Source organism: Neopsephotus bourkii, unplaced genomic scaffold, assembly GCF_033783945.1.
Source record: "Neopsephotus bourkii isolate Nb327-2 ecotype Australia unplaced genomic scaffold, CSIRO-AGI_Nbou_v1 NB_230, whole genome shotgun sequence".
Lineage (NCBI taxonomy): Eukaryota > Metazoa > Chordata > Aves > Psittaciformes > Psittacidae > Neopsephotus > Neopsephotus bourkii.
This window is the reverse complement of record NW_026900740.1, coordinates 1201492-1221226: the sequence shown is the minus strand read 5'-3', so window position 1 is coordinate 1221226 and position 19735 is coordinate 1201492. Positions and strand designations below refer to the sequence as shown.

Sequence of the window (19735 nt, the reverse complement as noted above, 5' to 3'; positions counted from 1 at the left end):
ACCCTACTGCACTCTCTGGAACTTTGTGCAATACCCTGCAGCGATCAATTTTGGCAATAAACTTCATGAAGGATGTTAGATACATTTGCACAGGCTGTCATTGATTATTATAAGTTCGGCAACTGAACATCAAACTCTGATGCTTGGAGGCTGGTTTGTCACGCTGCAGCCCAGCTCCACGAATGTGAGCGCTTGGCAGTATGGGAGGAAGGCTGAAGTTTTGTAACCTGTGACCTAAGGGGATGTTAACAGTATTGCCTGAAAAAGTTCCTCTGAGTGTCACAGTGTTGCATTTCCTGTCATTCATTCCTCCTATTCACTTGTATTGGTGTTTTTCCCTCCCTTGTGTGACAAACAGAGGATGAATGCTGCAGCCACAACATGCTGCACATATCAGTCAAAGCTTGGCTTTTGCAACTCCAGTTTTATTTCTTCTAGTTGTTACCCAGAGTATCTTGTCCAAACTATAATGCATTATTTCTACACTGCATGCAGCAAGTGGCAGGACTGGAACCTACAATTATTTGGGGGAACATTTAATGTATCCATAATGTCCCATCTGGACCACCTCGTACTAAGCACCAAGAGAACATTTAAGAATGCAGTCACACCTGAGGAAAAATACTGAAAAAAAACCCAGAAAAGATACATTTGGGTTTAGTTTAAATTCCCCTGTAAGTGGGTCTGTGCCAGCAAACCACTTGTGTGTATAAAATCTCCACTGACACCCTAAGCAGGCATAAGGACTCTATTACTCTGCTCTTGCGGAGTGAGTGCCTAAAAGCCCCTAACGATGAGTGAGCTGCTGTGGGTGAGACCCATGCCTGTCCTGCAGAATGACTTCTTCCCCCCACGACGTTAGCCTGCAGCCATCTGTTTGCCTTCCTCCTCGCTTGGAGCTTGGGGGCATCTTCCCTGCTCCTGTCCTGGCAGCTTCGAGCTCTGGTGCTGCATATGCTCTTGGGTGCCATGGCACCACAGAACTGCGGTGCATCCCTGTGTGCCCGCTCCAGGGATGGGTACCATGGCACCACAGAACTGCGGTGCATCCCTGTGTGCCCACTCCAGGGATGGGTACCATGGCACCACGGAACTGCACTGCATCCCTGTGCACCCGCTCCAGGGATGGGTACCATGGCACCACGGAACTGCGGTGCATCCCTGTGTGCCCGCTCCAGGGATGGGTACCATGGCACCACGGAACTGCAGTACTTCCCTGTGCGCCCACTCCAGGGATGGGTACCATCGATCCCGAATCCTCGATGACTTCTGTCCCGCTCAAACACGTGGCTGCCATCCCGCACGACGGAGCGGTACAAGAGGCCGGTACCACGGCTCATCCCGCCGCTGACGGAGCTCAGCGCAGGCACCAGCCGGGAGCACCCGCAGAGCAGCGGCTGTCACCCTGGCTCCTCCCGTCGAGAACCATCGCTGCCACCGCCGGGGCCGCACACCCCGCAGCCCGGCGAGGCACGGCGGTGGCCGCGGGCATGCGCGGGGCCTCCCCTGGCCCGGCCCGCCCGGTGCCTGCCATTGGCCCCGAGCGGCGGGGCGGTGGTGGCGGCGCGGCCGCGTCCGCCCTCCCTCGGTCCCTCCTTCCCGTCGCCGCTCCCCTCCCGGCCAAGTTTAAACACGCCCCCACCCGGCACCTTCGGGCCAGCCCGAGTTCGCGGGAGTTGCGCGGGACCGCGGCCCGGGTGCGGGGTTCGGCTGCCGGGGGGTGCCCCGCGAAGAGGACGCCCCGCTGCTGCCTATGAGGGTGCCGCGGGGCCGGGCGAGCCATGGACGGCGGCGGCGGGGTGCCGCCCGCCCTGGAGAAGAACGCGGCGGAGCTGACGGTCATGGACGTGTACGACATCGCCTCGGCCGTGGGGCAGGAGTTTGAGCGGGTGATCGATCAACACGGCTGCGAGGCCATCGCCCGCCTCATGCCCAAGGTGGTGCGGGTGCTGGAGATCCTGGAGGTGCTGGTGAGCCGCAACCACATCAACCCCGAGATGGAGGAGCTGCGCCTGGAGCTCGACCGCCTGCGCCTGGAGAGGATGGACCGCATCGAGAAGGAGCGGAAGCACCAGAAGGTACGGGATAAGGGCGGGGGGACGAGGCGGCGGGGCAGGGCTGCAGCCGCTGGGGACAACAAAGCGGGCGGCTGGTGCGGGCCGGGATGCGCGGAGCCGCTGGGTGCAGGCGGGGCACGCAGTGGGCACGGCCAGGGCAGGCTCATGGCTCTGTGTGGATGCTGCCTTAGCGCCGCTGAGCGTTTGGGTGTGTTGTTGTTTTCCTTCCCTCCTGCAAGTTTTCTTCCTCCTTCCCTTTCTCCACCCTTTTCCCAACCTCTGCGTTTCCTTCCCCTTGAGTCTCCCTGCTCAGGACTCCTGCTCCATCCCTCTCCCCTGATGAGAGGGTTGCGCTGCTTCCTGCTAGGCCACAAAAAGTCACTGACCGTGATACACTTTTCCTAGAGCTGTGAATGCTTTGGCAGTCTAGCTTTCCTGGCACACTCATCGGGTAGGCAAATCACAGGAGAGAGATGGGAGGACCGAGTGATTTCCGAGCAGTGTTAGAGCTGAAGAACAGGGAAGAACACTCTCCCAGATTCCCACTCCATCCTCTGATGCATTTTGTCCCTTGGCTTGATCTGAAGCGGTCACAGTGTTCCCTGACCCTATTCCCGTGAAAGCCCAAGATCATTTCCCATATCCTGTTACCCTCATATGTCAGGACAGCATGAGCTGCTCCACTTACTGCAGGGAAAGTGTCAGATCTACTCCTTAAACCATCCAGAGAACTGATTTAAAGAAGTGGTTCTACTGACTGTGCTAACATGTCACGTCTGCCTCATGCCATTCCTGCTTGCACACACAGATTCGGGATAAAGAGGAGATAGAGAATTGCTGGAAGAGAGACCTCAAACTTTGAGAGTTGGCTTTAACTTGAATCAAGTTTTATACGGTTTAGAAAGAGCCAGCTGGGGGACTTTCATTTAACATATGGGAAATCCAGGATAATTCCTGCAACATTTCGCAGAGGAAATCTCAGGGTAGTGTCTCTGAAAAGGATGGCAGAAGATCCTTAATGTAGAAGAGCCTCCAGAGTACGAAGTGGGAAGGTCTGGAGAAGAAGTACAAGTACTTGTACCCAATCTGCCTTTGTCCTTCTGATGGCTCCAACTTGGAGGCAAGTGGGTGTCTGTTGTGCTGGTCCCTTGCTGCAGCTGGAGTTAAATCAGCTCTTCCCAAGCCCTTGCTGCCAGGTTTTTTGAAGGCACATCACCTCTGGGAAGAATCTCCCTGCTGTGGTCTCTGTATTGCCAATCAGCAGGAACTCTTTACCCCAGTTATTTACAGAATGCTGCATGGTGAAGTGGGTACCAACCTGGGTCCAGCAGCAACACCCACTGTCATTGTATATGACTGCAATAGTGTCACATCACATGTGTTCCAGTGCAAGGGTTTGAAGACTGACTGCAGGGCATGTACTGGTAAGCAGAAAAAGCCAAAGACTGAGAAGTAGCTATGGCCCAAAAGTCATCCAGACGAGCTTTTAGTGGTCCTTGCAGGCATCAGTTTATGAGGATTTTAGCACTTACACTTTACCTGTAAATCTGTTTTGCCTATAAAACTGGCTTAGCATTCTCTGGAGTTTCCCAAGCTGCCTGGCACCTATCAGCCCATAGATCTGCCTTCTCTGCTTCATGCTTCTACTAACGAGGGTTCAGAAGTGAATTTCTGCTCCAATTCATGGGCTCTTCAATAGCAAGAAATAGGAAAGCTTGCCCAGGCACACTGTGGTGTAGCAGTGTGTTTACATTGCAGCCACACATTAGCAATAGAAGGTTAGCTAGTTTGGGTTTCTGTGTTGGTTCTGTTTTGGTTTTATCAGAACGCTCATAACTGATGAATGCACTGTTTTCTTACCTGAAGTAGGTCACTGCGTTATTCTAGCTACAGAGTTGTAATAGGCAGCAGCACTGTAAATAGCTATTTGGCAATATACATTTCCTTACAGATTTGCTTTTATATTCTGTAGATAAAGAGTTTAAAGTAAAATAAAGGTTTTCTTCTTGATAATTAAGCTGACAGCATATACAGTGCTACAGTGTTTTCTGCATAACTCTTAAATAAGTGTTCTAGAATCACAGCAATGCAGTAATAAATGCCACAATAAAATGGCATTTGGACCCCACAGTCAATAGGAACAGGATTTCCCATTATCAGAGCATACATTCAGGGCAGAAAGCTACCCTTTAATCTCTCAGCAGAGCTTATTTTAGCTGAGAGCTGTGCCTGGCAGGGTTGTTGTCTGCATGTGTTTTGTTGTTAGGTAGGAGAGGACATGCTGGCTGGATGCACAAGTCAGCAAGTGACTCAGCCTGGCTCCAGTGATCTGCATGCAGCTTTTGTGTTTGAAGCACATACATGAAAATGGAGCAGAGAATGCCCCTCACTGCACACGTGTGATTTATAGCAAAGGCTTTTGGAACACCTAAAGCTCTAAATACATCCCTTTTTCCTTGAGGACTGTATACTTTTTGTCCTAATTTGACCTTTACAGGGATTGGTGACAGCTGCTCTTGACACACAGTGTCCCGACACATGGGAGCTGTTTTGACTGGTCTCACTGCTGCTAACACAGATGCCACTCAAGGCACTCTATGTAGAACAATTTACATAAGAAGCAGCAGCTTTGTGTTTATGATGTGGACTGGGAGCCCTGGGTTTGCTGCTCTCATTATTTTACACTTGTGTTTCATAACACAGCATTAGAGATGCAGCTCTTTCAAAAGGAGCAGCGCTGGTTCTCCTGGGCTGTGCTGTGTGATGTTTCTGGGGCATTTATAACAGCTTTTGTGCTACTTCCTGGGATGCAGGAGGTAATAGTTGCTCACATTCAGTTGCCTTTTCTAACACAGCAGTCCCCTTAACCTGGCCCTTGCAGCAAAATGGGGCCTAAGAAACCATTCTGTGGGAAACGTGCATGTCAGAAATGCTCGCATGAGGAATTGCCTCCTCATGTGTGGATGCCTTGATGCTGGCATTAGAAAAGTAGATGTCTCCTAAGGAATTCTAGTCTCCTTTAACTGTTTTCTATACGAATCATAGTAGGATTGTGACTAGTTTGATCTGTAAATAGTCAAGTCAAAGGCTCTTCACGTGTTTAAATGTGTTGTCCTGATCTACCCTTTAGGAATTAGAACTGGTGGAGGATGTCTGGAGAGGGGAGGCACAGGACCTTCTTACCCAGATTGCGCAGCTGCAGGAGGAGAATAAACAACTGATGACAAACTTGTCTCACAAAGACATTAATTTCACAGAAGAGGAATTTCAGAAGCATGAAGGCAAGTTTGATACTTCAAGTGCAGTACGTGCTTTTGTTATAAAAAAGCAATACTTGATCAGAATGTTTTGGCTGGATATTCTGGCTCTTTTCCTACAGATTAATGGAGGTCTGGGTTTGGGGAGGTTGTTTGGGTTTTTGGCTTGTAGTCTTGGGATTTTTACCTAATAGAACATCTCTGATGACATGGTGACACCAAAGACATGATAAGAGGTGGAAATAGGAGGGAAAGAAAAGCCTGAACAAGTTTTTGTTTGGCAGAGGAGCATCTGTGAAACTAAAGCCTAGCTTCAATTCTTAGTCTATCACTTTGTTTCTTTTTAGTTAACACTTTGCAAAACCCATTCTTAAGCCCTCCTTGTGATTCCTAATGCAAATGGAATAATCCATTCAGCAGTTTAGTTCACACCATTATGCACAAAAATAAGTGCAAATGTTGATCTATTCAGGGTGACTGTAAAGCAGCAAATCAAGATTCTTAGTCTGAATTATATCAGTCTCCCATAGGGAGGGAGATATCCTAGGAGAAATCTCCTATAACAGGAGTGATTGGTTTTATTTGGTGTACCTGCCTTTAGTGTTCCCTCACTTGTTTGGTACTTAAAAGCAATTTAGAGTAAGTGAAGAGACAGGGAATGGATGAATCCAGAACAGTTGAAACAGCCACTTTGTGAGCAGCTTCTTTATTGAGGCAGAATGAAGTTCAAGATCATAGAATCATAGAACAGTTAGGGTTGGAAAGAACCTTAAGATCATCCAGTTCCAACCCCCCTGCCATGGCCAGGGACACCTCACACTAAACCATCTCACCCAAGGCTTTGTCCAACCAAGATCCAAGATTCTGAGTTGAAAGTACAGGTAGAGTTCACTGCAGCAATTCAAGCTTCCACGCAGGTCAGCAAATAGCTCTTTCCCCAGAGCAGGTGAACAGATGTCTACTTGCTCCCCAGTTCCTAGCACATCATTTAGGCTGCTAGGTACCAAGTCTATTTCATCATACTTTGCTGAGATCTAAGCTGAGGTGTTGTGCAGGTTTGGGGGTGAAGCAGCCCTGAGCCCAGAGATGGGGCAGACAACTGAGAATGTTAACAGCAAAACATGCTGGTGATGGTGAGTCAGTGTGGAAGTGGGTGTGCATGGACAGGACCATGGTCCATCGCTTCAAGTCACAGCTCCACTTTCAATAGGCTCTGATGGTCAGTAAAGTCCTAGCTCCCTCCACAGTGTAGCACCCTGTGCATAGTGTGCAAAGTCACTGGCTGGGCTGAAAACAAAAGCACACAGCTGAGCCATTGTAGCTCCCCAGTAAAGTGTTAGGAACAAAGTGTTAGGTGTCCTTGTCCAGATGCTGGAGGTTGGGATTAGATGGAGGCTTGCTGCAGGTGGATGAAACCCTACCCAGCACTGCGGAGGTTGCACTTGGTTTCTCCCAGAGGCTGAGCACTTACCCTGGGGAGGAGTGTAATGGAGTCTTCAAAAAGCTAAAATTGTTAAACCTCAAAATCTCCACTTTTTTAAAAGCAAATGCAACACTTTAAATTTACGAGTCAGTTATTGACAAAGAGAGGGCTCAGCATCAGCCTCACAAACTCCATGCAGCATTTTAGGATGGCAGCGTTGAGTCATGGACCATGAGGACTGACATCTCATTATAAAGAACCAGCTTCCCCTTTGGTTTGTCTTTGGGTTTTTTCCTTCCAGTGGGTATCTCACTCACTGCAGCTCATGTGCTTGTATTTAAATATAGCCATACTCTTCACATCCAGCCAGCCAAGCAAATGCCAGGCATGCTTTTCATGTTATTTTTACTGTCTACCCAAGTATGATAACACAAACAAAACCTATAAACCCATTCCAGAGATCATGTTCTGGGTTCACTGATATGCTTTGGACAAAATTATCAGTTTCAATCAAATCATATTAATTTATAGCAACCTCATCTTATTATTGGGGCCTGTGATATCAAACCCAACTGTTTTCCTTTTAGGCATTTTGTCATTAATGAATGGGGATAGATTTGTCCCAGGTGACTCGTTTGGATAATGTCAAAAGCAGTCACGCTGCCTTTTTCAGTCTCCATCATTTGATCTGATACACATAGAGGCAGAGGCAGGCTTTCAAGCTAAATACTTTGTTAGCTGGGCTAACTGTGACCAGACTCCAGTCTTCCTATCTCAGCATGATTTAGTATTGTGATCATGTCTCCCCTCGGTGGCTAGCCCCTGGGATTAACAGCTTGCTGCTTACTCACCAGGCAGCTAAAGGAGTTATTTTTAGCACAGGCAAGAGAGGCCAGTGATTGAATGTGCAAGACTTTGAGATCCAATCTTGTGAATTAACAGTCACGTCAGTTCACAGAGCCTGGCTGTAGCATAATGAGGGTGTTTAGGAGAGAGGCAGAGGCAGTCCTATCTGAACAGGAGTGTTCTGCACTGCGCAGAGCAGGGTTTGTGTGAAAGGACATGTAGCAGAATACAAAACACAGCTGGGGTGAAAGATGAGTCTGCAACCTCCATTAATGCTGCTCCTCCCAAGCTCAAACTGATGGTGCTGACTGATTGGAATACCCTAGTGAATTGCCACAAGTAAACTTGACCCAATGTGTGCCAAACAGGACAAGCAGGCTGCTGTTCCACTGCAGCGAGGGGAGCTGCTGCCTCAGGCTGGCTGTGGCAATGCAGACGGGCAGCAGGATGTCAATGGTTGCGTGAACCTCTTGTGCTGGGCTGCTGAGGAACCTACAACTCCCTTTCAAAAGTGCAGGCAAGCTTCTAGTCTGAGTATTTAAGTAGTGGTACAGGGCCACAGGTCCTGACTGGCACTTTGGCTTGTTGGGATAGATGTGACACAACAGTAAATGGGTCTCTGAGCATAAAAGATCTTGTTTTTCCTTATTTTTTTCGGTCTTTTAACTTCTCCTCTCCCCCAGCTGCTTTCCTTTCTCTTGCTTGAACAATGCTGCGATCACAGCAGTGCACAGGAAGCTGCTCATAGGATATGCCATAGGAAGCCAGCTGGGTGTGCCCTTTCAGATCTTGTAGTTGCTAGAGTTTGAATCATTTAGAGATAATGACTTTACATTTAGGGCACTCAGTGATTTCCCTCCCTCTTACCCAGTGCCTGAGGAAATGGAAGATGTGACTGATTCACAAACACTTCCCACCTTTTTTTTCCCCTCCTCTTGAAACAAAAATGATAATGTAGTGATCCATGCACACAATTGAAGGCTTTTGGGTTCACCAAATGTTAAGGATAAAAAATGAGCACAGTGGGAGGAAAAGCAGTCAGCACTGAAATGGTACTTTATTCTTTAAATAGCACCCGCTCTCCAGAGATCTCAAAACATCTCACAAGTACTAATGAATATAGCTGCACTCACTATTCCTAGCTCCTGCTGGGGTGATACCACCAGTCTAAAGTTTCACTGCAGTCCCTCTGTACTTCAGGGTAGAATTTTGGGGTCTTTATTTGTTTTTAAATACAGCTGATGCTTTAGGCCCCAGCAGAGGGTGCATCCAGGAACTGTAAATGAGATTTGTGCACATAGTGAGGTACCAGACCTGTGCTGAGTTAAGCAGCAGTGTCAGTGTCTACTTGTCCTCCCTGGTGGCTATTGAGCTGTTACTCAGTGAAGAATTAAATTCACCCTGCAAAGAACTAGAACCTAGAGCAGAGAGGTGATAAGGACCAGGGTCCCAAAACAGAGCACTCAAACTTAGCACTGAATTAAGAGATGAGAATGTAATACTAGAACATGAACAGCATGCCTCTCAACTCAGCTCTCTTCTGGGGTTTGAGAGGAACACTGAATTCCCAGCCATCATGATCACCAATTCTCTTTCCAGCAGAGTGGTTTCCTGTTCTCTGCTCTACCATAGCTCTGGTCCTTCAGCAATGAGGGATCAGAGCTACTGTTCCCCTTGTTTGCAGTGCTGTGCTTTTTTTATGCCTGCATGGCAGCTCACAGCTGCTGCAGGAGTGCAGTTACTGCCTTTCTCTCTCCTTCTCTCAAGTTTTACTTGCTTTACTGTCTTATCCATCAGTTCCAGACATAGGTGATCTGTAAGATAGAGTTTCTCAAGGCATGCAGCCTATATTCTCTTTGGGAGCAATTTTTGATACCTCTGATGAAGGGAACAACGTAACCAGAAAGTCTGATGAGCTGATGTTAGAAAGCAAAGGCTTGACTGGCTGGATACATTCGATGTGTATGCAGCATATTTCTTATGTGGGAACTGCTCTAATATAGTAAAAAGAAAGTGGCTTTCCAGCCACCCCAGATGGGTGAGTGAAGTCACCACCTGCAGTTCCTAAATAGAGGAAGCTGAGGACCCATGTAACTACCTATTTACCAAAGGTTATAGAACCAGACAGCAACAGACCCTGGATTTGAGCTCCTGCTTGGACTGAACTTAGGACAGAGCAGCTACACACTGCCCTGGTCACAGGCTTTCATTTTAAAGCCATCCTATGGGATGCTGTGCTACATGATTTTATGTGATAGTTTAGGACCATCGAACTGTATGTCTGTGCAGTTACCAGGAAAGGTTAGGGAAGTAGATTTATTATCTCGCCAAGTTCAATCATCTCTGGTTTTGCTCTGACAAGCCCATCACTGCAGTGCCGGTTCCCAATTATCTATAGCAAATAACAGAAGAATGCAATAGGGTTGCAAAATATGAGGAGAAAATGTGTGACCATAATTCAGATTAAATGTCTGCTCTAGATTCAGGGTGGAGGTATGCTCTGAAGGTCCCGCTTCATCTCCCTTTTGAACTGGGTTTTAACATAGAATCATTCTAGTCCAGCTACTCCTCAGCTGGTTTGGACCTAAGTGCAGTCCACAGCAGTGACATGTTGGTTAGCGCTTGCTGAGGATCCAGACCATCTTTTTACCCCATCAGGGTCCTGGCCAGCTGATTCTACAGATCATCACACAATAACCGAGCTCCTTGGGGCATAGTGCAAACACTGAAGTAAAACTGCAGAGGCACCAAGAGGTATCCATGTCACTCCACTGTTATAAATACATATTTCTGAGGACTGTCGGTTCCTTCTTTAAGGACTTCCTGTGCAGTGGCTTTATGGAGTGGATTGTGTCATCTCTGTTCCCTGCTACCCTTGAAGTAACCCTTAAAGCATCTTCCAGCAGCATCTCTGTAATTCTACCAGCAGGCAACTTCCAGGGTCTTTACCTAAATATTTCTCGCTATTGTTCCAGTCTCAGCAGCTCCTCATTGTCCTCAGTTTTTTTCCTGTGTTCTTTTTTTAACCAGGAATGTCAGAGAGAGAGCGGCAAGTCATGAAGAAGCTGAAGGAAGTGGTAGATAAACAGAGGGATGAAATCAGAGCAAAGGACCGGGAACTCGGACTTAAAAATGAGGATGTAGAGGCTGTAAGTGGCTCCGAGTCTTCCTATTTCTCTTCTTCCTCACCCATACTTCCATAGCCTGGGTTTAGTTTTAAATCAATGTAGGATTTGTAAGCAATGCCAGATGATTAGTCCAGTAACTGAAGTGTCCAGCATAACTATGGAGTGTCCAAAACCATTAGGCAGCAGACACACACCCTCTGCTGAGTCCAGAAGGACCAGTCACACTTGGAAGTGACTGGAAACCAGTGTAACGAGAGGAAGATGGGGGAAGGACAGCTTGTTTTGTTTGTTTCCTTAAGGACCTCATAGCTTTCCCCTTCCATGGGAACAGGACAGGGAACCTACCCTGGCTTCTTGTATCTCTCTCTGCCTTGGCAGTGCAAACCTCCTCAGCTCTACCAAGGAATCCCTGAGGTGAGTGAGCTGCTGTATGTTTTACACGTACTCTCTGCAGAGTTTGGCAGCTGGACTCCACACACGCACTCCCACACCAGGGCTGCAACGTGAATTACCTCTTTGCACAGGAAGGGAGAGGAGGAAGGGCCTGAGCCCAGCCCAGGTCACTTACTTTGGCCAGAAGGTCACTGAGAGTGGATGGGTGTCCCTAGGGACCATAGCACAAGAGATCAGGCTTTAGTCTTGATGAATCACAGACTCCACTGTGACTATGGGAATCACATGATGTCTTGGCTCTTTCTGTGTCAGGAGGAATGACCTCCTTACCCATATTTTGCTTCCCATCCTCACGCTGCCTCATCTCCTGAGGCCATGGGACTTCTCTGTGCTAGCGAGGCCTAGACCTAGGTAATCCCTGCTCCAGCCAAGTGCCTCTGGCAAGTGCTGTGGCCTGTCACACTGGTGCTGCCCATGCAGTGGCCTGCAGGTTGCAGCCTGCCTTATGAGAGCCTAAGAGCAAAAAGTAAAGCTGGAGTATGAAGTACTCATATATTGAATATAAGGATTCCTGTTTTGTCTTTCTCTCTTCTACTTTGGGTTAAGATTTGATTCAGAATTCCATAATCCCTATCGCTGAACTTTGCTCTTTTGAAACATATTTATCAGAATACCTCTTTACTCTAGAAACCAGTTAGGTTTTGGTGACTGTAACTGAAGTAGATAATTAGATATTAAAAAACAATGGGACTAAGGAAGGAGGAGAATTTTCCAGATGAAATTCAACAGGAACCCACTAGTTTTCCTTTAACATGATGTTTGGGACTTGGCCATCATGACTGAATGGATGCTGACTTATTGCATCCATATTTTGCAGCTTCAGCAGCAACAGAACAGGTTAATGAAGATCAACCACGACCTGCGGCACCGCATCACTGTTGTTGAGGCTCAGGGGAAGGCGCTGATTGAGCAGAAGGTGGAGTTAGAAGCTTATCTTCAAACCAAGGAACAGGAGATGGGCAACCTGAGAGCAGAGCTGGGGAGACTGAGAGAAAAACTACAGGGTGAGGACAGCCAGAATGGGGAGGAAGAGAAGGTAAGAGGCACTTTAAATCACTTCGTAAACAGCCTTTATAAAAGGTTTGGAATTCATCTCAAGTACCTTGTTGGATAAATGTGATTGATGCACATCGGAGGCAATGGTGGGAGTTGAGGACAGCATCTTGTGATCAGGTGTGACATACAGAGAGCAGGAAAGGCTCCATAAGGTGGATGATGACCTTCCTGAAGGAGGGAACAGGTCTCACAGAAGGCAGTGGGATGTCTGCATTAGAGAGCAGCTCTCCCCTTAGACTTGGCTACCCATCATACAGCCTTGGGAGTGCAGTGTTTTGGTCACACATGAGGCTGCAGAATTCACCAGCTATCAACAAATCATTGCTTCAAAAGAGAGTGTTCTATTAAAAACAACATGAATCAATCCCAAATCACTGGAGCATCGCTGTTAGTCCATACTGAAGGCAGACAGTGGTTTAGTAGTGCTCATGTTTGGTATGTTTGGCCTCATTTTGTTTGTACATATCAGCCCTTTTCTCCAAGGAAAACAAACCCATCCCTTGAACAGTCTGGGGTTTCCAGAAGATAAGCAGCTGGCAAGTAGCTTAAACTTTGCTGAACATGCGAACATGTGAGCCCTGATGGGTCCCACAGGAGCAGTGCAAGGTGATGGTGGTGGCATGTGAACCACAGTAGAAACAAAACTGTGTCAAAAGCAGTCCCAGAGGCAATGCAGAACCTGCACACTTGGTCCTTGCAGTGCTTATGGCACTTTTGATCTCTCAGGACTAAGCTGGTCTATTGCTACCAAATCAACACATACATATTTGAAGGCATCTTTTAGAGGAACCCAAGTTTTGCTTCCTGTTAGAATTTGTGCAGTGAAGTGTTACCAGTGCAAATGCCCGTGAAAAGCAAATGTTACTGCTTGGGTACTCAAGTGCTTGCAGGAACAGGCAGAGACAAATTTGCAAATTGATTTGGTGCTGAGGTCAGAGCAGCAGGGATGCAACTTGGAATTATTGAAAAGTCAGGGTTGGAAAGCACCTTAACTATCCTTTATTCTAACTTGAGGGGAGCTTCCCGAGAAAAGGATGCATCCCTGATCTGTTGCATCCTTTAGTCCTCTTTATGATTCCTACTATTTTTCCTTTGTGCATATGACACTGCTTCTGCCTTAGTAAAGCAAATATGCTGTATTTTCCTTTTCTAATGCTTCTCTTAGAAAGGTACAAAATAGGATAAGGGGCATCATGATATGAAAGAACTTAGAGGAGCACTACCATGCAGACCGGATGCATTGGTGATTGCTCCAGTACCAAGCAGTACCATAAATGCCTGATAGACTGCAGCAGAGTGACACATCCAATTCAGTTGTAGTAGGCAGGAATACACATCGAGAAGCAGAGGCAAAGGCTGATGGGGTCCCCTGGTCCCCCCTGGAATGTGACAGCCAGTTCTGTGTTAACATGTCACTGCTGAATTGGGCAAGCACTGTATTAATAATGAAAAGGATTGTTTCATTGCTGTTCATTCAGCCAGGACACCCAGCTTTGTATATGGGGCTGCAGAGCCTCGGCCTGGAGCCAGCAGGAGTGAAAGTGTCTTCAGTCTCCGAGAGAAAGGATGCATTCTCTACCTCTCTGTAACTCAACAGTTCCATGGCAATAGCATCTCTTCTAATTAGAGCCCATCCCCACTCTCTTTGCCAGGATGATGGTTAAACAGGAATTGCAGTGGCAAGCAGGAAGCTGGAATAGCTGCATGCTCTGGAACGGACATGCCTTGTTGGCTCAGTCAAGACATTTGCATTGGATACAGGCTGCTCAGTCTGTGCTGATTTGAGCAAAATCTAGCAAAAATAGCTTATTTGGGCAAAGATGTGGGGCAAACTGAAAGAAAAGGCATCAGCTCAGACCCTAATCTAGAGGGGTGAAGAAAGTGTTTGAGTAATTTCCTTTGAGCCTCTTATTAGGTTGCACCAATCTTTTAAAGTGTGTTTGGATGAATGGGGTGAATCAAATGACAAGTGCACGTTGCTCTGCTGCTCTGTCTGCAGGACAAGGGCTGCAATCCCTGCTGTAGAAATTGATACTGCACCAACCTTAGCCTAGCCAAGGTTAACCTGAAGTCAGGTACCAATAAACAGTAAAGCTATTTCACAAACACATGAGCTTAAAAGAGGGTAGGATCAGGCTTATAAAAAATGGGCTCTGCTTAAGAATTTCAGTACTTAGCTCCTCAGCTCACTGAGCTCTTCTTGCTGAGAGTCTGTCACAGGAAAAACTAATTCCTTCCTTATTTTTCCTCTTAAAATTGATGTGTTTCTCTTAAAAGAGGATTTAATAATGCTGAAAGGCAGTTGGGAACCAGACGGATAAATACTCCCAACTGCTCAGGCATGGTGAATTTAAAGCCCATGTTTCACTTCCTAGGCAGAACCCAACAATGACGACTGCCTCTCTGACTCAGAGAAGATGGCATTGGACTTAAAAGATCCCAATCGTCCAAGATTCACCTTGCAGGAGCTCCGGGATGTCCTTCATGAGAGGAATGAATTGAAATCTAAAGTGTTTTTACTTCAGGAGGAGCTTTTATACTACAAAAGGTAGGTTAGATCTCCTCTGCTGTTGCATGCTAGACGCAGAGGAGCCACAGGGCAGGTCTAGAAGCAACAAATGTGCTCTGAAAGTGTCCAACAAGCTTGTATGTCTACAAAGGCTTAAAGTAGAGATTGCAAGCATATGGCTTTAGTTTGAATCTGGTTCCTCATAGTGGGAAAAACTATGTCCTTCCCTAATTCCCAGGTTCCCCTGAACCTTAGAATGATTACAAATATTTAACACTTTTGAATGCAAAAATGAGGACAAGAATGGGTCTAAAATGAACACTTCAGAACTTTTATTCAATGCATTCCTCTTGTCCCTCTCCTTGTCAGATGGAAAGACAATATTGAAAGGAGACCCAGTTTCAGGTGCTGTCCTTCTTTTGATGGAAACATCTCCCATGGATTTCAATGAGCTTTGAACAGATCTTTTTACATACTTTCACCAACAGCACTATCTCAGATTTCATTTTAGAACTTAAGGTGCTTCCATGGCTTGGGAGGAGAACACTCACTGTTGTTTCTTTCTTTCAAGTGAGGAAACAGAAGAAGAAATGAGATCCCCTCAACCTACACCCATAATTCAGCCTAAACCCTCAACTCAGCCTGAATCTGGAATCAAACGACTGTAAGTAGCCTATTTTCTAAGGATACTGGAAATAGTCTGCACATAACAAGTGTTTCTTGTGGGTTTTAAAGTTTTAAAGAATTTAACAATGAAGACAATGACATCCCTAATGTATATGGGAGAGACACTGAGGGAGCACATGACAGGTATCAGCAAACAGCAGTCAGCTTTGACCAAAACTGTTGCCTGTTTCTGGGACAACTTTTGTCTCAGGTTATCTCCTGTGGCACCTTTTACTCCCTAAGTGCAGACAGCAGTGGGGAGTCAGGCAGTGCTCCATGTGCTTGTCTCTGTGGCCAAGCTGTTGTGCCCACCCCAGTTCTAGTGATTCCTTCATAGTTATACTGTTCAGGCTAACCCAAAGAGCCTGTGTTGCAGTGTTTTGTTATAGCTGGTATGAGCTGTTAAACATAGGCACTGATCTTCCTAGAGTATCTTGTCTAGGCCACAGTCATACTCTAAAGAGAGGTGCTACTGATGTGGTCTTCACCAGAGCACCTCTCAGTCTGTCGTGTGTGCCCAAAACTGAAGTCAGTGCTGGATCTCAGCTGTGCAAGGACTGCAGGCACAATGCTCCTGTTCAGGTGCAAGTCCCAGTTCTCTAACACACTGATCCTAAGGTGATGGAGTGTCAGAAGCCCACATCATGCTCGGAAGACATGTGAAGAGCATTGTTCACGAGTAACACCAGTGGCAGAACCATGGCAGTTGGGTTTGCAGAACAAGGTTTCCTCACAACCTTGCTGTGCCCGTTTCCTTGTTTAACTAAGCCTTTAGAGCCTGACTTGCACTAAGTGTACAGTACAAAAACCTTTGTTTGCTGAACAGATTTGCTGCTGGAGAGGATTCCAGCTTCCTTGGCTGTAAGAACCCCACCTTCTTCTGCTGAAGTACTTCATGTTGCTGCCCAAAACCTAAGCTTACTGTCAGAGGTGTGCATTTACTTGTATCAATTATAAAATCAGTGATAGCCAATCCATCTATATGGTGAAACTCCCTCCTTGTATGCTTATTTATTCCAAATTAAGTCTTGTAACCTTGCAAGCAAGTTTTTGGATTTTTGTGGGACTGGAAGGTTAACTTTTTTAACTGCATAAATGATCTCTGGAACAGCCCTTTGTTGCCACATAAAAAGCTCTTCCATCCTGCCCCCATGTCCAGAACCTTCCGTCCTTGTTTAATAATAGCAGCAGCCCTGTGAGAGTAAGTTCCGTTGGAAGAGCTGCTCTGATCCAAAACACCATAAAGTCAGGAGGGCTCTTCTGATTATTTTTGCTGTGTTTGTTGAGAGAACCCTTCCTCTCACACGACTAGAAAAACCACTTTGAGTTTGGACTTCCATCCTGTGCCTGTGACAATGGTAATACTTCATTTCATGAGATTTCCACTGTAAAGCTTCTCTTCTAGTATTTTAGTACTTTTTAAAGCTTATCCCATTGAGGGGGGTGGCTGGTTTCAGCTGACACAGTTTGAATAGATGGCAGTTTCCATGCTTGATGTACGAAGCAAAGGCAGCATAAAAATGTAAACAGACATTGTAAGGCAGAGCACACACCAAGGAGGTGTTAGCTTTGACTCTGCCCTCTGCACACGTGTGGGCAACACAGGGAGCCATGGCAGGAGGCATGTGTGTTCAACCATTTATCTGAGTGCTTTCTTTCTCTCAGTTAACTTATTGGTGCAAACCAGTTCAGCATCAGTCAGTGCACGTTTTCAGACACCTGCCCAATCTTTCTGCTTCTCAGATTCTGTGTTAAATGCATAGAACTAAACCCACACACAATAACCCATAAAATCATGGTTGGGTCCCTTTCAGAAAAGGTAAGAGTCCTTTCCTGCCAGGCAGTGGAAGCACATACTGAGCCTGCTGTTAAGATGAAATTACTTTCTTCAGCTGTGATGCTCTGTCTCTGTCTACTCTCTCTTCATTTAGCCATCATATTAAATAAGGGAAGATAAAACTCTACTTAAGTAACCTGAAGGCTGGTGTTAGATTTGTCTTATTCTTGCAGCCTGTCTGGATAAAATTTGTCTGGTGTGGGTTTCTTTTCTCTCCTCCCTCCTCCCTGTGTGTGTTGTCAACACTGTACTTGTACATGGGCTTTAAAAAGACAAGAAATTTCACTGCTGGAAAAACCAAAGAACCCAAGTGTAGCATCTGTCCTGTTACACACTCCTCCTGCAGTCTGTGCCTGCTGTGAGCTGTCTCCTGAGCTCCCTCCCCTCTCCCAGGCTGGGTGCTGTTAGCCCCTTGCCATACAACTACCGGGGTAACACTAGCCCATAAATCCCCTCCACACCTAATGATGCAATGAAAACCTGTAGGGCTGATATCTGCACACAGAGTGCCTTTATAAATGAAAGCAGAGTTGCTTTTCCCCTGCTTAAGACTTGTGAGCCCAGGAGAAGACTTTTCCTCCTGATTAAACAAAAAGCTCAAGTACAAAAATAGGAAACACTGATGCTGTCCTCTCCAGAGAAGTTTTATGCTTGCCTGGGTAATGTGCCCCTTGTTCCTTAACCACACAGCATCTTGGGGAATAAGACATATGTACATGCAGCCTGAGCCATCTAAGGGGTGCTCAGGTGACTCTGTGCTGCATCTCCATAAAGGAAGGAAAACAGAAGCTACACAAATCAACATGTGGGGCAAACTCTGAGCTGTGATTTCAGACTGCTTGATTTCTACACTTGTCTCTACCACATCACACGGCAGAGTTTTGATGAAACAATGCAACCAGGGGGCTTCACTGAGGAGGAAGAGTACAAGGATTAAAAATGCTCCTTCCGTTTTGAGCAGAAAACGCTGTTTTGTTTTCCCTTTTAAGTATACATGCTTGTTTGTCACTGATGTAATGCCCGAAGCAGCCGTAAGTTTTCCTCCTGTTCTTGCAGTCTACAAAAGCTGATGTGCCTGTGTCATTTCTGCAGCTCACAGACCGTGCCACGTGTAAAAATAGAAGTCCTAGTTACTGCTAACGATACAACAATGTTTGCTTGTTTGTGTTCATTTCCAATGTAAGAATAGAAGTTAAGAGTGACTGTGTTGGGGGAGAGCTGCGTTTGGTCACAAAATGCCTCTTGTGATTGCAACTTAATCTTTAATTGACATTAGTCCACAGTTCAAAAAAATATTTGGCACAAGGGAGAAGCTCTGAGGAGAATCCTTAGGAAACAGAGGGTGTCCCAGGTATGGATGAAGGTGTGTTGGCAGGTTTGTGTGGGGCTGGCTGGGCGCAGAGCACCCCCCCAGCGTGCTCTCAACCCTGAAGCTGCATGAGTTGTATAATGCATAGTGGAAGTGCTGAATGACAAAGAAACAGCCTTGCTGTGGTCAGCTAGAAAGTGTTTCTGCCAGGGTAGCTGCAAGGTTTCAAATAAGTACTTAGTTGCCTGCAGTTGGCATCTTTCTGCATGTGATGCAATAATGCAGGTCTTCTTGGAACAGATACACAGCCCTTTAACCAAGTAGCTCACATAGGAGGTTACTTCAGTATTTCACCTGCAATCCTGGTTTTTAACTGGAAACTATCAAGTGTAACCTTTGTAAAATGGTTAACTGTAATGCTGGTCCTGCCTAACCCTGTTTTCTGTGCAAATACCCAGTAGTCACAGCAGAGTCCTGTTTGGTAATTCTTAACATACACCTTCATCTTTCATCTCATTACGTTCGTGCCTGTTTGTCTCTTGGGAAGAACAATGCGCACTCTGCTCTGCATTGCTAGAGGTGGCAATACATTGATGAAACCCAACCCAGACTGCAGGCTGCCTCGCAACACAAAAGTGGTATCTTTTAGAAATTCAAAAGCAATTGAAATGGTTACAATGACTGCTTTTCCTAAATACGGGTTTTTCACTGAGGAGAGCTGTCTTGGGTGATGCAGATCCGCCTCTCCCTGTAACATGTCCTGTGTGGTAATTCAAAGTAACCCCGTGTATCATGTTTGCCTCTTTTCTTTTTAATGGAATGCTTTTTCTTTGCCTTGCTCCAGTCTTACCTCTTCTGTGTCTGTACTTTCCTGACCAGGATCTTTACAGCCATAATGCCCATGGTAGCAGCTGGATTGATTCCAGACGATCCCACATTGCAGCCAATAAGAAGACTTGTGTCCCTTGTAGGAATTGTTTTGTAATACTGTTTGGTACTGTGGTTTCCTTTTGCATGACCCCGTGTTAACATGCACTGCTGGTTGCATTCTCATCGGCTGCCTGTGGGATCACAGAAGAACAAAGTGCCAATCAGAATGACCAGTCAGTACACAACTCATCGTAGTCCTCTCCATGCTAATCCTCCAGTACTGACATTTGATCACTTTTGCCCTAATGTACCATGCTAAACCAG

At 46.4% G+C, this 19735-nt stretch overlaps 2 protein-coding genes across 5 annotated transcripts in view; one reads left to right on the top strand and one right to left on the bottom strand.

The window, feature by feature from the left end:
- The first annotated feature begins 1608 nt into the window (after positions 1-1608).
- The window catches only part of RILPL1 (Rab interacting lysosomal protein like 1), a 23144-nt gene continuing 5017 nt past the window's right edge, over positions 1609-19735 (top strand). Inside the window, exons 1-7 of one of the 3 annotated variants that reach the window (XM_061344658.1) lie at positions 1609-2078; positions 5188-5338; positions 10614-10732; positions 11982-12200; positions 14596-14768; positions 15301-15393; positions 19421-19508. In XM_061344658.1, coding sequence (XP_061200642.1) covers positions 1782-2078; positions 5188-5338; positions 10614-10732; positions 11982-12200; positions 14596-14768; positions 15301-15393; positions 19421-19508 — 1140 coding nt within the window. In that variant the 5' untranslated portion in view covers positions 1609-1781. Of the gene's footprint in view, positions 2079-5187; positions 5339-10613; positions 10733-11981; positions 12201-14595; positions 14769-15300; positions 15394-18508; positions 18584-19420; positions 19509-19735 lie in introns of all 3 variants that reach the window. The other 2 variants (XM_061344659.1, XM_061344657.1) reach the window with 2 other exon arrangements.
- The window catches only part of SNRNP35 (small nuclear ribonucleoprotein U11/U12 subunit 35), an 8466-nt gene continuing 8067 nt past the window's right edge, over positions 19337-19735 (bottom strand). For both annotated transcript variants that reach the window (XM_061344666.1, XM_061344665.1), the window contains exon 4: positions 19337-19602. The gene's annotated coding sequence lies outside the window, so the exon portion shown is untranslated. The remainder of the gene's footprint in view (positions 19603-19735) is intronic.